We start from the raw sequence: 19234 nt of genomic DNA, 5'->3' as shown, positions 1-19234 counted from the left end.
AAAGGCACAGGCACTAACTGTGCTCTGGACCTGAGGCCGTACACAAGCAACATCACAAGAGATCTGTTGGTTTCCACTCATTTGCTTAACTTCAGATTTACTTTGAAACTGCAAAATCCTGAGTGTTTGTTTCTTGATTCAACATCAGAAATTTGGGGGGGGGGGGGGGGGGGGGGGGTGGCGGAAGAGAAAGGCTTCCGCAGACTCTTAGCATAATTGTAAGAGGACATTCAAATCACACATTTAAAAGCAACAGACCTTCAAAAATAACAGTTCAGCTATTTAAAACCTTTGATGCCACTCTGTGGCGAGACAGAAGTACTGCACCAAATAGTTTGAACAGGAATCGTCCAGTGAAGACTCTCAGAATTTGCTAACTTTTCCCATGTATCTTGCCTTGTTTTTCCAAACACATTACTGACTTGCTCAAGTTATTTTATTTAATATCCTTAAACAATTCCAGCCACAGTCTAAGAGTACTGCGCACTTTTGGGATTGGGACAACATACTCAACATTTTGATGCAGTCAGTGCTTAGTGCTGGACTCTGCATTTAACACATCCTGCATGTTTTTTAGGCTCCCTAACAATTAATGAAAGGAGGGAAGCTGAAAAACATTTGGGGCCACCATCATCCAGTTATGTGAAGTATTAGCTGGGTTCAAACATACTTAACTGAGTGAGCTTTTAAGGAACCACTAGATTCATAAGATTCACAAAAAGAACATCCCTGTCTGGGGTATCTCTGAACAAAAAAAAGAGTAACAGTAGCAAAGAACTACTCTCATGTAGGGCATGGAACAAGTGATTCTTGGAACAACACTGATCTTTCTGTACTGACCATTTCTGACCAGATCGCCCCATCCCCTGAAGGGGGAAGAATAAACTCAAGTTCCAGCCTACCCAATCTCCTTGGATTACGAATTGCAACTACGAGGGAAGGTTTCAGATATCTGACAAAGCTACTCCAAACCAACTACCAGGATGCACACAGGAGCATCCCAAGGGATGGCTGTTCACCTGACTTCCGGCTCCTTCCTGCAGGGGAATATTGCAGTGTCTGCTCAACACCACTCTCCCAAAGGAACTCAGCAGTAAAGGAATTAAACCCATCACATCACAGAATGGCAGTGCACACTAGTACTACATCACAGTGCCATCTACACAAGCTATCATTTGTAACAGAAGCACATCAGCTACAGTTAAAATTAAATGACTACCATGAAAAATAGTATCAGTGGCATGAGTATTTATTTTGAGGTTAAAAAGAAATCTAATTATTTGTGCATTCATTACAACAGTCATTAAATACACCATTACACACCAGTTATGCAAAATACAGAATGGATACAGAAACATAAGATTCTGGAACATTCTGCAGTTTTGTATTGAAGGAGCAGTCATTACAAAACTGTCTCACTTCCACTGATTCTAATTCCCGATCTCCAGCATTACACCATGCTTTAATCACAAAATGCATGTCCTTTTACTGCATACTGTAACTTATATTACTCAAATTCTGCAATTTGTCCCACATTATTTTGTTGGAATGCAGAAGCTTACACTAATTTTTTTTTAAATGAATGTCATCAATTGCTATCTCCAATTTTGGATCTTGGTTGTTTGTAAATTATTTATTCTTTTTTTTTTAAATCAACTGATTTTTTTTTAATCAAAGTCGATTACTGCAGCAGTCAGTCATAACTGGCTAAAAAGCCAACTGTAGCACACAGAAAAGACAATGCAGAGAAACTTAAAACGTAGAACCAATTATTGATTGATTTTTCTGAATGTAATTCTTTCTAATCCTGGTCTGCCAATGTGATTTTCTGTATCAAAGATTGTATTGAGAGAAAGGGCATACATATATAAAAAAAAGATTTAGCCATCTTAGACACCTTATGACAAAGTTCTTTGTTATTGTGGGGGCAGCTGGAGTAGTACCGACTGACCAGATGGTAAATAGGTTACATTGCGGGATCTTGAGAGTTGGAAGGCAATGTCTTCTGCTGCTTCCAGTTTTCTCAGTTCAACGAGACCATCCCCGACCTGTGAGAGAGAGTTAGCGATCAACTCTGCAGCTTTGGAGTCTCCCTCTGCAGAAATGACTGCTGCTTTCTTCTGTTGCTCAGCCTATTGAACAAAACACAATGTTGCAATCTATTACATAGAATTTACAGCAGAGAAACAGGCCATTCGGCCCAACTGGTCTGTGCGAGTGTTTATGCCCCACACGAGCCTCCTCTCACCGTACTTCATCTAACCCTATTGGCATATCCATCTATTCCTTTCTCCCTCATGTTCTTACCTAGCTTCCCCTTATACGCATCTATGCTATTTGCCTCAACTACTCTATGTGGTAGCAAGTTCCACATTCTAACCACCCTCTAGATAAAGAAGTTTCTCCTGAATTCTTTATTAACTCATTAAAAAAACTGAACAGCAAATAAATCACTTTATTTGAAACCTTACTTGCAAACAAGCTCTTAAATTAAAAAGTAACCTGCATTTAGATTTCTCCATGCACTATTAACAGGTTTTAGTATGTCAGCTATTTAGTTTAGTGTATTTTAATAATCAACTGAACAAAGACCTCCATAAAGGGGCTACTGATGGCTCAGCAGGTAAATGCACATGGTGCGATACTGAACCATTTAAATCAGGATGATATTCATGTTCAATCCCTGGTTGACGTTGAGTTATGCTTGAAATGCCATTATATGTTTCAAGTGTAAAGAATTTCACGAGTACATTAGTTTGTGCATCAATGTAAATGAAATCTCAATTTTCAAAGCAATTCAAAATCCAAATTAAAACTACAGTTGGGACCTTCCCTGACCTGTGAGAGAGTGTTAGCGATCAACTCTGCAGCTTTGGAGTCTCCCTCTGCAGAAGTAAACTGAGTTGAGACTCATTCAATAGACCAGAGTTCTATTAATCACTTTCTTCCATCTAGCAATGGCAAGACCAAAGCCATTTCACTCAGCTCCCACAAAAAACTTTGCACCTCAGCCTTTGATTCACCTTTCTAGTCACTTGCTGAAACTGAACCAGGCTGTGTATGACCTCAGCAGCTTGTTTGACCTCGAGCGTAGCTTAAAACCATCCCTATGGCTGCCTATTTTCATCTTTGCCTCTTCCTCACCTCCTCCTCCACACTTTGTCACCTCCAGACTCCCAAGCTCCACCTTACACAAACTCTGCTGCCTGAATCCTATCCTGTACCAATTCCCACTCACCAACAGCAATGGCCTCAACTGGCTCACTGTGCCAGGTACACTGGTTACAAAATCTTCATCTTCATTTACAAACTCCTCCATGGTATTTTTCATTCCACCTCTAACCTTCTCCAGCCCTACATTCCAGCATGCATCTTCCACTCTTCTGACTTTGGTCTACTGTGCGTCCCCTCCTCCCTCTGCTTTACCAATGGTGGCAGAACCTTCAGCGAGCACAGTCCTGCAGTCTGGAATGTGCCGTTCCCTTCTCACACGTCGCCACCATAAATCTTCCCTCTGACCAAGCCTCAGACCTCTCCTAACTTCTCTCTACTCTTGCTCAGCATCTGATTCCCTTCACCCTTTCCCCACCTCCACATGTAGTAACACTACTGAGAGCCTTCCGTAAAGTAACTTAATACACACCCTTTCCACGGGCCCACTGCTAACAAAGGGACATTCAGGTGTTATTTTTCTCTACCGTCTTTCGGAAGAGTCTTTAAAAGGTCAAACCGAGATCCCACCTGTCTGTTCAGGTGGTTGTTTTTAAAAAAAAAATCCCACGGCATTATTCCAAGAGGAGCAGAGAGCCCTCCCAGTTCTTGGCCAACATTCAATCCTCAACCAACACCAGCAAAATAAGTTAACTGGTCAGTTATTTCATTTGCTGTTTGAGGGACCTTGGCTTGCACATATTAGCTCCCATATTTGCCTATTAAGTGACAATACTTCAAAGGTAATACATTAGTTGTGAAATACTCTGGGATGTCCTAAGGACTTTGAAGGTGCTGCATAAGTGTGTTTTGTTCTTTTACATTTCCTATAATTACATTAACTAAATAAAAATGTCCAACTGATATTCCTGTCCAATATAACTGATGAAACATGCATTACTTTTAATGCAATAGTTACCTGATTGTCCAATCAACTGTAAGTGCGGTATAGTGCATCAGTATAACAAATTCACAGTCAGGTTTGAGGGAGTAATCATGTATGTTACAGGCTCGCGTAGCTCATTAACTCTACTCAAATACCAACAGTAAGATGGACTTAAAATTTCTAACTGAACATTGTCTGGAAAAGTTCGGGGCACAAACTGACTTGTACGACAGGCAAGAAAAGTAACAAGTACATAATTTGCTACAATTACAAAAGTGATGAGCACTTACCTTTTCTACAACAAATCTGGCCCTCTCAGCTTCCTGTTGTGCAACCTGCTTAAGCTCTACAGCCTCCGTGAACTCTTTGCCAAAGGTCAAATGAGTCTGAACAGCAAACAAGGATATATTTCAGGAAAAGTAATACAAAATGGCCAATCAGAAACACATCTGGCTGCTCAATTAAACACCAATGGGCTGGGACATTACAGTTTTCAATTTTAAAAATAAATGGATGATTGCTGTAATTCAAGAAGTTGATAGATGAACAGGGAGGCAGGAGTTGTTTCATGCATTCTCCATTATGCAATTTTAATCCAGAAATTCTTGTGGGTCTCGCAAGTTCATTGTCTCAAATGCTAACTAGGTGCTCACCATGTTAAATCTACTGGAGCAGTGTTTTGGGGAGCATGTAGACTCTGACAAAACCCAACTTGCTCTCAGATTTGCCTTTGGTAGGTAGCACCTTTGTACTTGGGAGTTTGAGGGAGAGCGGACATCACGAGGGAAACAGTGGAGAGAAATGTCTTCTCAACATTTTGATAATCACATCCTACAGGTAGTGACTGCACTAACACCAGTAGACACACTCTCTGGGACCATCCCATACAGCTTTCTCTTTTCAGCTCTCAATAAGACAGAAATTACACCTAAATCAGAGTCTACGTAATATTTCAATCCACCAAATTCAACTCCCACCAGTCTTTCATTCAGACAATAACCTCAGTCTATAGCATTGTTGACAATCTTGTTGCGCTGATCAGACATTTTTAGAGAATCACTGTTTGCACATGTCCATGGTACAATTGTGCATCACCCTACATACCCCAACGTTAAATGTAGACGGTTCCTCCAATATATCCACATCCCTTTTTGAATGCTGTTAATCTTCCTCATTAATTGCATGACCACAGAATGATGTTACCAGCAACTTTTATATCACAAAAATATATATATATCATTGCTGAGTTGCCTTTAAACCAGATTATTCCCTGATAGTAATTACATGGTTATATGACCATGGTGATATAATCTAGCAATCTCATTGGCCAATAATTCTAAGATTACATACATTTTTTTCACTTTCTGGCAATCGCATTGGCCGATAGAGATCACTGGATGATTGTTCCGTGTTTGACGAGACTCTGGACTAATTCTAATAGAGGTCAGCTAAATGGGGGTTTTGTGGATTTCAGTTTACACATGAATAACTTCCACAAATACTTAAATATCCAAAACTCAGCCATTTCCCATTACCCTTATTACTCAATATTATCTTCAATTGGCCTGTGACCACTATTGCTCGTTGCTTTGACCATCTGCATTTTTTGAAGTAATTCATAGCCTAGAATCCATTCATGATCTCCAATTCAACAAATGTAGTTCTGGTAATGCTATTTTCTTAGCACAATAAGCCTCTTTTCCACACCTATAATAAACTTGAATCTAAAACTATATAAGTTATTGTAAGATAAAGTACACAGTGATCATTAGAACCCAGGTGATGACTCACTTCTAGGCTATTGATTTCTGATGGACGAAGTACCAGCACTCACCCTGGGTATCAGCTTGGCTCAGCTGGTAACACTCCTCTCGAGTTAGAAATTGAAAGTTTAAGCCCCACTCTGGGGCTTGGGCACAATCTCAGTTGAAAGTGAGCAGGGAGAAGGTCTTTCCTCTGAACAGAGATTCAGGAACAATGGGTTGGCAATTTAAAATAGTCAATAATGGAGCAAAGAGGGGGGGTTAGCAAGTGTCTTTGTACAAAGAGCTGTAGGATTATGGAACACTTTTCCACAGGGAATGGTTGAGGCAGAGACCATTGCATCTTTTAAGGGAAAATTGGATAAATATTTGAAGCAAAGGAAGATACAGGGCTGTGAGAAGAGCATGGGTAGTGGAATTAATATTGGACTGCTCTAACAAAAGAGCAGCAAGCCACAATAGGATGAATGGCCTCCTTCTGTGCTGTAAACTTCTTTGGTTCTGCAATACTTTAGTGCAACATTTAGGGAGTGCTGCATTGTTGGAGCTGGCATCTTTCAAGAGACATTAAATGTCTCTTAAAAACTGATAAAGGTGATATTGTAAATGAAAATAAGGAAATGGCAGACATGTTAAATAATTAGTTTGTGTCAGTATCTACAGTAAAGAGGATGGCAAGTAAAGAGGAAACTAATTTTGAATCAGGTATGGGGACACATCATAATTAACGTAAGCAAATTAACTGTAATGAAGAAAATAATGGCACTGAAGAGTGACAAATCCCCAGGACCAGATGGTTTCCATCCCAGGGTTTTAAAGGAAGTAGGTGAGAACATTGCAGAAGCCCTAACTATAATCTGATTGAATTTTTTGATGAGGTGACTAAAGTAGTGGACAGGGGAAGGATAGGGCCTATGGATGTTGTTTATATGGACTTCGAGGAGGCATTCGATAAAGTCCCTCATAAGAGACTATTAGCTACAGTTGAAGCTCATGGAATTGAGGGCAAATTATTGAACTGGTTAGGAAATTGGCTAAGCGGCAAGAGATAGAAAGTAGCGATAATGGGCAGGTACTCAAATTGGCAGGATGTGATTAGTGGTGTCCCACAGGGATCTGTGTTGGGGCCTCAACTATTCACTGCATTAACTACTTAGAGGACAGGATAGAGACACATCCAAGTTTGCTGATGACACAAAAACAGGCAGCATTGTAAGCAGCGTGGATGGAAGCATAAAATTACAGAGAGCTATTAATAGATTAAGTGAATGGGCAAAACTGTAGCAAATGGATTTCAATGTAGGCAAGTGTAAGGTCATCCACTTTGGACCTAAAAAGGATAGATCAGAGTACTTTCTAAATGGTGAAAAGCTCGAAACAGTGGAGGTCCAAAGAGACTTAGGGGTCCATGTACATATATTAAAATGTCATGGACAGGTACAGAAAATAATCAAAAATGCTAATCAGGCCTTTATATCTAGAGGACTAGAATACAAGGGGGTAGAAGTTATGCTACAGCAATACAAAGCCCTGGTTAGACCACACCTGGAGTATTGTGTTCAGTTCTGGGCACCGCACCTTTGGAAGGATATGTTGGCCTTGGAGGGAGTGCAGTGTGGCTTCCAAGGGTTAAGTTATGAGGAGATTACACATAAACCAGGGTTGTATTCCCTGGAATTTAGAAGATTAAGGGGTGATTTGATTGAAGTTTTCAAGACATTAAGGGGAACTGATAGGGTAGATAGGGAGAAACTATTCCCACTGGTTGGGGAGTCTAGGGGACATAGCCTAAAAATTAGAGCCGGGACTTTCAGGAGTGAAGTTCGGAAACACTTCTACACACAAAGGATGGTAGAAGTTTGGAACTCTCACAAACAACAATTGAGCTAGCATCAACTGCCAATTTTAAATCTGAGATTGATAAGATTTTTGTAAACCAAGGGTATTAATGGATTAAGGGACATGGGGCTACAGCAGGTACATAGAGTTAGGTCACAGATCAGCCATGATCTCATTGAATGATGGAACAGGCTCGAGGGACTAAATGGCCTATACCTGTTCCTATAAATGGAAACTGTTTCTGCCTGTTCAGGTGGAAGTAAAAGATCGAACAGTTCCAAACAGAGTTCTTCCAGTATCCTGACCAACATTTTCCCCCAATACCAGATTAACTGGTCACTCATCTAACCTGCTGTTTTGGGATCTTGCAGTGTATAAGTTGACTGTCGCATTTGCCTACGCAAGGGATTACCCATCAAAACATTTCATTGGATGTAAAGCTCTTTGGGATGTGCCACAAAGCGACACTATATAAATGCAGTTCTTCCTACCAGGCTGCTTGATGTGCATCAAGCAGCTACGTATTACCTCCATCCACTCGTGCTTGCATCTCCTCTTTCTCTACCTCTCTCCCCGCGCCCCCCCCCCCCCCAACACAGATGTCTCAAATTCCACTTTACCTTGGATATTAAATTTCTCACAATTACCATATTACATACCCTGTTACTCCCCCACCCATCCTTACTTGGCTAAAATCACTGTTCACCTGTTCAATGTAAGCAGGCAGCAGAGTTGTCCATCAACATATTCATGGCCTTATAATTACTGATCCTACCTACAGATTGCTACTTATGTCAACTGCATTCAGACACATTCCACTTAAGTGCTGATGAAAGGCTCAACAGGAATTGTAGCAAATATTCCCGTAAAATTTGCATTTAAAAACATGGGATTGCTTTTAATGTTGGAATGAAGGAAATAGCTTTATAACCTTTTTGCAGAAGTAGCAATTTTTATACTAAATAAAATATATTTTCATAGTGAAGATTTGTACCGTTGCGTGCGATTAAGAAACAAGTGTTTTGATGAAGAAAAGCTTCACACAAATGCTGATTTCAGATTTTAGCACATTCAATTACAGTGACAATCTTTGAAGACAATCGGTTAGCTGTACAATGTGATGACTGCACAGGACATATGGTGCACATTTTAAGCAGCTTTTCAGCAGGAGCAATAGGTTACCCCCCAATTACTCCTAATGTTTTCTCCTAAAGGAAGGAGTTAAATATTAAAATGAGAGCTGGCCAACAAAATAATTACTGGAGCAGGATGTGACACAGAAACAGCACAGTATTAACTGATTTTGTTAACCAAGGATTTATCGTACACAGGTGGAAAAAAAAATGCTACTTTGGGATTCTCCCTTCCATTCAGTTGAACCTTGCCAGGACAGAAAAGGGGACGAGACCAAAATAAGACATTTATTGAAAACAAAGACAAATTTATACAGTTTTGACATTTATAATGGGGTAATTCAGTATGGAAGCACAGTGATTTTTTTTTAACATTACGAACTATACATAAAATTACCACATAAAGAATATTGAATTTTCTAGCTGAACTATTGGAGAAGCAGCAGTTAAGTGGCTGAAGCAGGTAACGCCAAACATTAAAGCAAGGAAGAAAGAAAATAGAAATTTGAATATTACCAGTGACACATCATCCAGGATGAGTCCAAAAGTAGAGGCTCGCTCAGTCAGGTCTTCGCTAACCTGTCTGGACACCAGCTCTCTCTGCGTTATCAGCTCGCTAGCATCAAACCGGGCCTAGAAAGTTTCCAATGTTAAATTAGTTTAACAAACCAACTCCTTCACTATAAGAAAAAGAACCAGATGCAATCACCATAATTTATACTTCACGTTAACATTCCAATGTTAGTGACAATGTGAAATCCACTGACATTGGATATTAACAATTTTAAGTCACATTTGTAGAAATCCATGGAAACATAATACAAGAGGAACACATGTTACACTTGCCAATGATTTGAAGGCAGAATTACAATTCCATTCTGAAATGTCACAATTCAAGGTCAACGGGTGGAAATATGAATATCCAAGACACACAGATATAAAACTCATTTAGATGATCAAGAATCATTTCTATACCTCAAGAACCTGTGTAATTTTGTAGTATGAGGGAGCACAGAAGGCGGCCATTCGGCCCATCGTGCCTGTACTGGCTTTTTGAAAGAGCTATCTAGTTAGTCCCACTCCTCAGCTCTTTCCCTATAGCCCTGTAAATATTTTCCCTTGAAGTATTTATCCAATTCCCTTTTGAAAGTTATTAAATCTGCTTCCACCACCCTTTCAGGCAGTGCATTCCAGTTCATAACTTGCTATGTAAAAAAATGTTTCCTCATGTCACCTCTGATTCTTTTGCCAATCACTGTAAATCTGTTCCCTATGGTTACCAACCCTCCTACCAGTGGAAACAGTGTCTCCTTATTTACTCTATCAAAACCGTTCATGATTTTGAACACCTCTATCAAATCTCCTCTTAACTTTCTCTGCTCTCAGGGGAACAACCCCAGCTTCTGTATGATGTGAAGCGTTGCTGTAGTTGCTGTAGTGCAGTGGATAACACAACCCTGTGTTTTACAGCTAGGTTGGATCGTGAAATATCTACTGCATTGCTAGGGTCTTTGCATTCATTTAAAAAAAAATTCAGCCTTTTTTTAAAATTTGAAAATTTAAAACAAGATGAAAACCAGGGAGAGATGTTAATATTCCAGGTGACGGCATCAGATCAGCATTACTTAAAAACAAAATAAAACCCTGCACTTGGGCGATGCACGATTCTGAAACCATCCATAGTCCGTGCCCCCCCCCATCCCCATTCTAACAACCTGCAAACTGATGAATACAAAAATTAACCAACCCTTATCATCCACATAAAAATACCAGTGAACCTCCTAAATCATTTATTGAACAGCAAGTGCACTGGATTTGTACGTAAACTCTAAATGCAGTATCTATTTTGGACATGAAACTGCCTGAACTCCCAACCCGTAAAGTGGTCCACTAATTCACTGCAGGATGTTACATAAACTATTAACTACTGGCCCTAACCTTCTATGCTGAACCTTCTCCCAAGTCTTATCATCTTCACTGTTTCTGTACCAACAGAAGTCTATAGCAGCCATATAAACATAAATAAGACGAGCATGCATTTGTAGTTTAAGGAAATCCCATGTTTTGAACTTCTGTGCAGGTACAGAAACGATACATGAAGGGGCAAAACTGCTGCACGGCAGAATAAGCAGCCAAGGGCAGGAGCATCTGGTTAGTGGTGTAAAATTCCCATCATGTGTCGATTAGACTGGAGAGTGCTGGACAGTGTTGTAAATATAAAAGTATTAATTCCAGGAGTATTTATCCTTATTCCACTGCTCTCCCCAACACCTCCCCCACCCCCCCCCAAAAAAGTATGACACTTACGACAACAGATTTCAGGATTTCTGTTGTGATGGATGGTAGTACTCTCTCATCGTAATCTACACCAATGGTGGTATAAATCATAGGTAGTTGGTCAAACACCGGCCTGAAGAGGATACGCAGTGTGATGTTTACATTCTGTAAATCTGGAATATGGAAAAACAATGACGTTGGGTAGCTCAGATTCTTATGCAAAGTTTCAGTCGGCACTTCATTACAAGTCATTAACTTCCGTAACTTTTCTTAGTAGATAGCATTTAAAGTTTATTCATTTTTGTACACCACTGTCAGGATCCATTATTTCCATGTCTGAAACGGAACAATTGGATATGGAGAGCTCTGACTGCCCATAACAGTAAGGAAATTATACTGGATCTATGATCTACAAGAGCAACACAGTGACTACACCTTGCTACTTCAATTACAGATCAGCCTTTCCAACTTCTTCAGAGAATCTTGTTTTTATTCGTTCATGGGATGTGGGTGTCACTGGCAAGGCCAGCATTTATTGCCCATCCCTAATTGCCCTTGAGGTGGTGGTGGTGGTGAGCCGCCTTCTTGAACCGCTGCAGTCCGTGTGGTGAAGGTTCTCCCACAGTGCTGTTAGGTAGGGAGTTCCAGGATTTTGACCCAGTGACGATGAAGGAACGGCGATATATTTCCAAGTCGGGATGGTGTGAGACTTGGAGGTGCAGGTGGTGTTGTTCCCATGTGCCTGCTGCTCTTGTCCTTCTAGGTGGTAGAGGTTGCGGGTTTGAAAGGTGCTGTCGAAAAAGCCATGTCAAGTTGCTGCAGTGCATCCTGTGGATGGTACACACTGCAGCCACAGTGCGCCGGGTGAAGGGAGTGAATGTTTAGGGTGGTGGATGGTGTACCAATCAAGCGGGCTGCATTGTCCTGGCTGGTGTTGAGCTTCTTGAGTGTTGTTGGAGCTGCATTCATCCATGCAAGTGGAGGGTATTCCATGACTTGTGCCTTGTAGATGGCAGAAAGGCTCTGGGGAGTCAGGAAATGAGTCACTCGCTGCAGAATACCCAGCCTCTAACCTGCTCTTGTAGCCACAGTATTAATGTGGCTGGTCCAGTTAAGTTTCTGATCAATGGTGACCCCCAGGACATTGATGGTGGGGGATTTGTTTGCAAACATCTTCAGTCAGAAGTGCTGAGTGGATGATCCATCTTGGCCTCCTCTCGATATCCCCACCATCACAGAAGCCAGTCTTCAGCCAATTAGATTCACTCCACATGATATCAAGAAATGGCTGAGTGCACTGGATACAGCAAAGGCTACGGCCCCGACAACATCCCAGCTGTACTGCTGAAGACTTGTGCTCCAGAACTAGCCGCGCCTCTAGCCAAACTGTTCCAGTACAGCTATAACACTGGCATCTACCCGACAATGTGGAAAATTGCCCAAGTATGTCCTGTCCACAAAAAGCAGGACAAATCCAATCCGGCCAATTGCCGTCTCATCAGTCTACTCTCAATCATCAGCAAAGTGATGGAAGATGTGGTCGACAGTGCTATCAAGTGGCACTTACTCACCAATAACCTGCTCACCGATGCTCAGTTTAGGTTCTGCCAGGACCACTCGGCTCCAGACATCATTACAGCCTTGGTCCAAACGTGGACAAAAGAGCTGAATTCCAGAGGTGAGGTGAGAGTGACTGCCCTTGACATCAAGGCAGCATTTGACCAAGTGTGGCACCAAGGAGCCCTAGTAAAATTGAAGTCAATGGGAATCGGGGGAAAACTCTCCAGTGGCTCGAGTCATACCTAGCACAAAAGAAGATGGTAATGGTTGTTGGAGGCCAATCATCTCAGCCCCAGGGCATTGTCCTAGGCCCAACCATCTTCAGCTGCTTCATCAATGACCTTCCCTCCATCATAAGGTCAGAAATGGGGATGTTCGCTGATGAATGCACAGCGTTCAGTTCCACTCGCAACCCCTCAGATAATGAAGCAGTCCATGCCTGCATGCAGCAAGACCTGGACAACATCCAGGCTTGGGCTGATAAGTGGCAAATAACATTCGCGCCAGACAAGTGCCAGGCAATGACCACCTCCAACAAGAGAGTGTCTAACCACCTCCCCTTGACATTCAACAGCATTACCATCGCCGAATCCCCCACCATCAACATCCTGGGGGTCATCATTGACCAGAAACTTAACTGGACCAGCCACATAAATGCTGTGGCTACAAGAGCAGGTCAGAGGCTGGGTATTCTGCGGCGAGTGACTCACCTCCTGACTCCCCAAAGCCTTTCCACCATCTACAAGGCACAAGTCAGGAGTGTGATGGAATACTCTCCACTTGCCTGGATGAGCGCAGCTCCAACAACACTAAAGAAGCTCGACTGGCACCTCACCCACCAACCTAAACATTCACTCCCTTCACCACCGGCGCACTGTGGCTGCAGTGTGTACCATCCACAAGATGTACTGCAGCAACTCGCTTAGGCTTCTTCGACCGCACCTCCCAAACCCGCGACCTCTACCACCTAGAAGGACAAGGGCAGCAGACACATGGGAACACCACCACCTGAACGTTCCCCTCCAAGTCTCTGACTTGGAAATATATTGCCGTTCCTTCATCATCGCTGGGTCAAAATCCTGGAATTCCCTTCCTAACAGCACTGTGGGAGAACCTTCACCACACGGACTGCAGCAGTTCAAGAAGGCAGCTCACCACCACCTTCTCAAGGGCAATTAGGGATGGGCAATAAATGCTGGCCTCGCCAGTGACACCCACATCCCATAAATGAATTTTTAAAAATTTGGCAATGGTAATGCCACTGAATGTCAAGGAGAGGTGGTTAGACTCTCTTGTTGGAGATGGTCATTGCCTGGCATGAATGTTACCACTAAATTTCACTACTAAATAACCCAAAGTATCTAACTGAATAACATTAAAAATTGTACTGGTTTAATTTCAATAATGAAATCGCTTTCTATACTCACCTTTGCTACCTGTAACAACTGGAATATTTCGTGGCTGCGATCGGCAGTCAAAGATGATTGGTTTTTGTACCCATGGAATGAGGAAGTGCGTGCCTTCACCACTAACTATATCCTGAACTCCACGAAACCGATCAAATATTACTGCTCTGTGTCCAGCATCAACTAGGGAAATAAAGTAAGTTGGGTGTCATTGAATCAGCATTATATATGGATTGAAGGCTAATCTATAGAGACATTTTACAGTAATTGATCCATGAGGCAATTACATGATTTTTAAACACCAAGGCAAGTTCATGCTCAAACAATTGAGTCACAAAATGATGGGATGCAGGTGGCCGCTTGTGATTACCCTGAAAGCAACTTCCCAATTTCAGCCAAGGACCATTCTATGTCTCTTCTCCCTTTCTTCCCTCCTGGAGCAGGGAAATGTTTTGAGTTATATACAGGCAGATACATTTGTGAATTTTGGTACAGAGATAAACATAGAAATCAGAGCCACTTGCAAAGAGACTGCTACCTTTAAGCTTTGTAGATTCTAAAAAATTAAATGGTCACCATCATGCCAGTTATCCATTAGAAAACCCAGGTGACCAAGACTATGAAAATTGCATGGAATGAATTTTTCAGCAAATCGGAGTTCTCTGCATTGCATCAGCCAAGGTAACAAGTATATACCCCTTTCCTTACAATCAGATTACATAAGTCATTCCTTACCACTAACGTGACTGTAACAGCATTACTGTATTAGGTGATTTTTCAGTGTCGTGAGCTGAATTCTGAAAAAGGTTGTCCCAATGAGAGCAGAAAGGTAACTCTTTTGTGCTCCCAGCATAGAGCATCACTCAATGGGAACACATATTACAGTACTGGATGATTGAAGAGTGTGCCCATTACGCATCCTGCCCAATTTTCCATCCATTTAAACAAACAGGCAGAAAAATCCAGTGGGCTACTCCCGCTCTCCAGGCCCAATGTTCCAATATGCGCTCCTGGCATGTGATGCTCTGTACTAGAAGCGCAAAAGCAGAAAATCGCCTGTAGAATTCCCCGAGCTGATAGCAGTCTATGGGTTAAGTAAAAAGGAAATAGACATACTCTCAAGACAGAGGAAAATAAAATAGATTTTTATACCGGAAAGCAAACAGCTCCTTCAAATTTCTCAATGTGGATTTTATTCTCTTCTCTCCAATCCCTCCATGTTACAACCACCTATAGCCAAGGGGACGAGCGGGTAGCCACTTCACGGGCCTCTCGCTCAGTCAGCCCCTAGAAAATGCACCAATGTCCTGGCAATAACTCTTTTTCCTAGTTTTCTTGGGTGGGGAATCACTCGGCCTCTGTTCAGTACCAACCTACAGTTGTGCATCTGGGATTAGGAACTCGGGGGCAGGGTGATTAAGGGGAAACAAAATCTGCATATCCTGTCACAAAGCTCCAATATGTTGCACCACTGCACCCCTATAATGGGACAAATACTATTAAAAGTATATATAATGATCCTAGCAATAAGTTTAGCTACAGTTCAAGAGCTGGTCATTAACTAGTCTTTAAATTGGTTTGCATTAGGAGAAAACTGACCCTTTCAGCTTTAAGTCCTGAGTCAACAACAGGAGATTATGCCTCAGACATGTGAACTGCAGCATTGCCTGAAACAGGTGCCTGTAAAGCACCAGCTTTGGCTTGAGAACTCAACACAGAATGCCCATTAATGAATGAATGTAAGGTAATGCTCTTTCAGAGGCACAGTCTTGGTAGATCCTGTGAAAACTGCCTGAATAGAAGTAGGAGGAATACAGGCCAGTAGCTGCCATGAATATGCTGCCATGATAGCTTTTCCTGGGAATGAAACTATGTAACCTTGAATTCATCCTCATGTATCCCGTTTATTGAAAAGAGGCATTAGAGTTAATCTGCTGTGTACATTGTCAAAGGGGAAGGAAAATCTAAGGGGAGTATTTTGTCATTGACTTGAAACATTTAACTTTCTTTCTCCACAGGTGTTGCCTGACTTGCTAAGTATTTCCAGCATTTTCTAATTTTTTTTCAGATTTCCAGCATCTGCAGTATTTTGCTTTTGATTCACCTTGCATGAGTGCAGGTAAATCCCAAAACACAGCTGTCCTACAGTCAAAGATAAATGTCATACAAAGACCATACAGCTTTTTTTCTGCAGCTTTTGCAATCTGCACTGAACTTCTGGCATTGTCTCTGCTCAATGTACTAAGCCAGTTCACAGCATTAGTGTGCTTGCTTCAGGTCACAAGATATCGCCAACAGGAGCACGCTAGTGCATTGAACTGGTTTGTGCCAATTCCTAAGTCCATAAAGCAAATTTTCTTTCGTCATCCAGGTCAGTTAGAACAAATGCAAAGAGGGAAAGTATTAAATTGCCCTTTGCCTTCATCCTAACGCAGGCTGGTTGGAGAAAACGTACCTACGAAAGAACAGGCTCCCAACTTCTGAATCTGCCTGCAAAAAGCATAATGCACAGTGGGGAAGCAGCGCGTGGTTTGGGCTCTCTCTCCAGAGATCCCGAATAAAGGTTTCAAAGCGCCTGGAGCTGGAGTGCCAATTTAGGAGCAGTTTTATGCTGTGGGTCTATGCTTAGGGCCTGGGCTAAAACTGGCCAAACTCATTGTGCCCTGGACCTTTCCAGCCAGCGGGGGGGGGGGGGGGGCGGGGAAGAGGGTCGAGTCAGACCCAGGGGTGAGGGGCCGGAGTCCAGACCCTCGGCAGAGGGTGACTGCAATCCTGAAAACCCAGCAACTACCTGCCCCACCTCTGAGCACAACTACACACCGCGGCTGCCCTCAGACAGCGGAGGGCCGGGCCGGGCCGGGCTCACCCCCTGCCCTCTGGCCGGGCCGGGCTCACCCCCTGCCCTCTGGCCGGGCCGGGCCGGGCTCACCCCCTGCCCTCTGGCCGGGCCGGGCCGGGCTCACCCCCTGCCCTCTGGCCGGGCCGGGCTCACCCCCTGCCCTCTGGCCGGGCCGGGCCGGGCCGGGCTCACCCCCTGCCCTCTGGCCGGGCCGGGCTCACCCCCTGCCCTCTGGCCGGGCCGGGCTCACCCCCTGCCCTCTGGCCGGGCCGGGCTCACCCCCTGCCCTCTGGCCGGGCCGGGCCGGGCTCACCCCCTGCCCTCTGGCCGGGCCGGGCCGGGTTCACCCCCTGCCCTCAGACAGCGGAGGGCCGGGCCGGGCTCACCCCCTGCCCTCAGACAGCGGAGGGCCGGGCCGGGCTCACCCCCTGCCCTCTGGCCTGGCCGGGCTCACCCCCTGCCCTCTGGCCGGGCTCACCCCCTGCCCTCTGGCCTGGCCGGGCCGGGCTCACCCCCTGCCCTCTGGCCGGGCTCGCCCTCTGGCCGGGCCGGGCTCACCTCCGCCGCTCACCGTTATAAAGCGCCGAGTTGACCACTCCTCCGGCGATGGCCAGCCCGAGGCCGAGCTTCCCGACCGTCTCGAAGACTTTCGCGGCCATTTCTAGTTTCACACAAACACAAGAGAGCGAGGGCCGCCTGCGGAGTGAGGGAGACGGAGGAGCCCGGGCCGCACGGTCACCTCCACACCGACTGCACGCACACACAGCGCATGCTCAATCCCTGGCCTTCCTCTCGCACCCACCAGCAAAACCGCCTTCCATTGGCCACCGGGGCGCAGCCGAGCGATCCTGTTGCATTATGGGAGATGTAGTCCTGTGCCCCGGAAGCGGTTGGGCAGAAATGGAACTTGGAACTACAACTCCCAGGGAGCCGTGCGCCACACAGTAGCTCTCTGGACTGATCCACGTGGTGACAGGTCCTCTTCACTCTGACTGCAGTGTGATTTTGTCTCATTGCTGCAGTGTTATGTGATCTCTGTTACCTTTTGGTTTCTGGTTTAATTTGGATATCCATGTTCACATTCTTCGCCTGAATAATCGGGGATTGCTTTGTTGTGAAACTGTTCCATAAAATGCAACATGGTGACAAAGCGCGACTCAGCTGAACAAAGCATCTGTCCAGTGAAAAGCGATGCCTGCTGTCGGGGACCCTGGCTGCATTGAAGTCTTTGAGCTACTTCCTGCACTAGTATCAGCAATTTTCTCCCTTGTCCATTTTCTGTGTGGTCCCAATGGACAAGGCGTTGGCTTTTGGAGCCTGGGATTGTGGGTTAAATAACCTTCATTCTGTGAAAACCAGCCCTTTCTCCACATTACTGAAATATGCAGAGATGAAGTAGCTGCTGTCCATCTGTCAGTCAGGGGTGTTGTCTTGCAAATCATTGAAAGTTACAGCAAATGCAAGCAAGAAAAAACCTCTGCAAAGCAGCTTGCCTTTAGGGATCTCCTGCCGTGGCTTAGCTGGCCAAAGCACCTGTTCAATATGACAGATTTAGGCGGACAAGGTGGTTGAGAGGTTAAGGTGATGGACTCTGCACATGAGGGTTTGAATCCCATTCTGAGTCTGATAGCCTAGTGATTGCAGTACTGGACTAGCAACCCTAATTTGAATAAATGATTTCCCTCTTTAAAAAATCCTTTTTCACGACCGGTGGGCACCGCAGGGGCTGGAGTGCATCCTGGACCAGAATAATAAAATTTTGATTTGACACTTGTTTTGGTTTTTCTTTGGTTTTTTTTGTACATAAACACATCCTAAACCCCCCCTTATAAAAGGAAAAAATCCTGACATGAGCTCTTGATGCCAGCGGAACCACCTTCGTTAATATGGCGGGTGATGCACTTCTGGCCGGAAATGTGCATGTGCTTCTTGCCCGCCCCATTGTCACCATTGAGAAAGCTGCTTAACTGGCTCATTCTCTGTGATGACATAATCCTTATAAATATTATCAATTATGGTTAGGTTCTAGAATTTTTTGAGACTGAATTACTTTGAAAAAAATAGGGTTAGTTTTTGTTAACTTTATCTGCAAAATGGTAAATAGCGAACAGTTATTTTGACTGATCAATGAACTGGCATTGGGATTAAATTTAGAATTAGTGGAAGCATAAAGGATAGAAAAGAAACTTCATGAAAAATAAATATTAGAACATGGAATTATCTTTTTATTCCTTTAAACTTGGTGTGTTTAAGTAGATTGTTAGAATATCATTAAGTCTTATTTTGCACCCAATGAATTTACCCAATTTGAGCTGTAAACT

At 43.6% G+C, this 19234-nt stretch overlaps 1 protein-coding gene across 1 annotated transcript; it reads right to left on the bottom strand.

Annotated features, from left to right (window-relative positions):
* Positions 1-1233: 1233 nt before the first annotated feature.
* On the bottom strand, positions 1234-17700 carry phb (prohibitin). Its single transcript, XM_067969034.1, has 6 exons — positions 17485-17700; positions 14096-14257; positions 11139-11281; positions 9348-9464; positions 4387-4482; positions 1234-2132 (listed from the first exon to the last, which is right to left on the bottom strand). The coding sequence occupies exons 1-6, from the start codon at positions 17570-17572 to the stop codon at positions 1917-1919; spliced, it is 822 nt and encodes a 273-aa protein (XP_067825135.1). The 5' UTR covers positions 17573-17700; the 3' UTR covers positions 1234-1916.
* Positions 17701-19234: the final 1534 nt, after the last annotated feature.

This window comes from Heptranchias perlo, chromosome 30, assembly GCF_035084215.1.
Source record: "Heptranchias perlo isolate sHepPer1 chromosome 30, sHepPer1.hap1, whole genome shotgun sequence".
In the NCBI taxonomy this organism is placed as follows: Eukaryota; Metazoa; Chordata; class Chondrichthyes; order Hexanchiformes; family Hexanchidae; genus Heptranchias; species Heptranchias perlo.
Note: the sequence above shows the minus strand (reverse complement) of the source record. Positions and strands in the feature narration are given on the sequence as shown.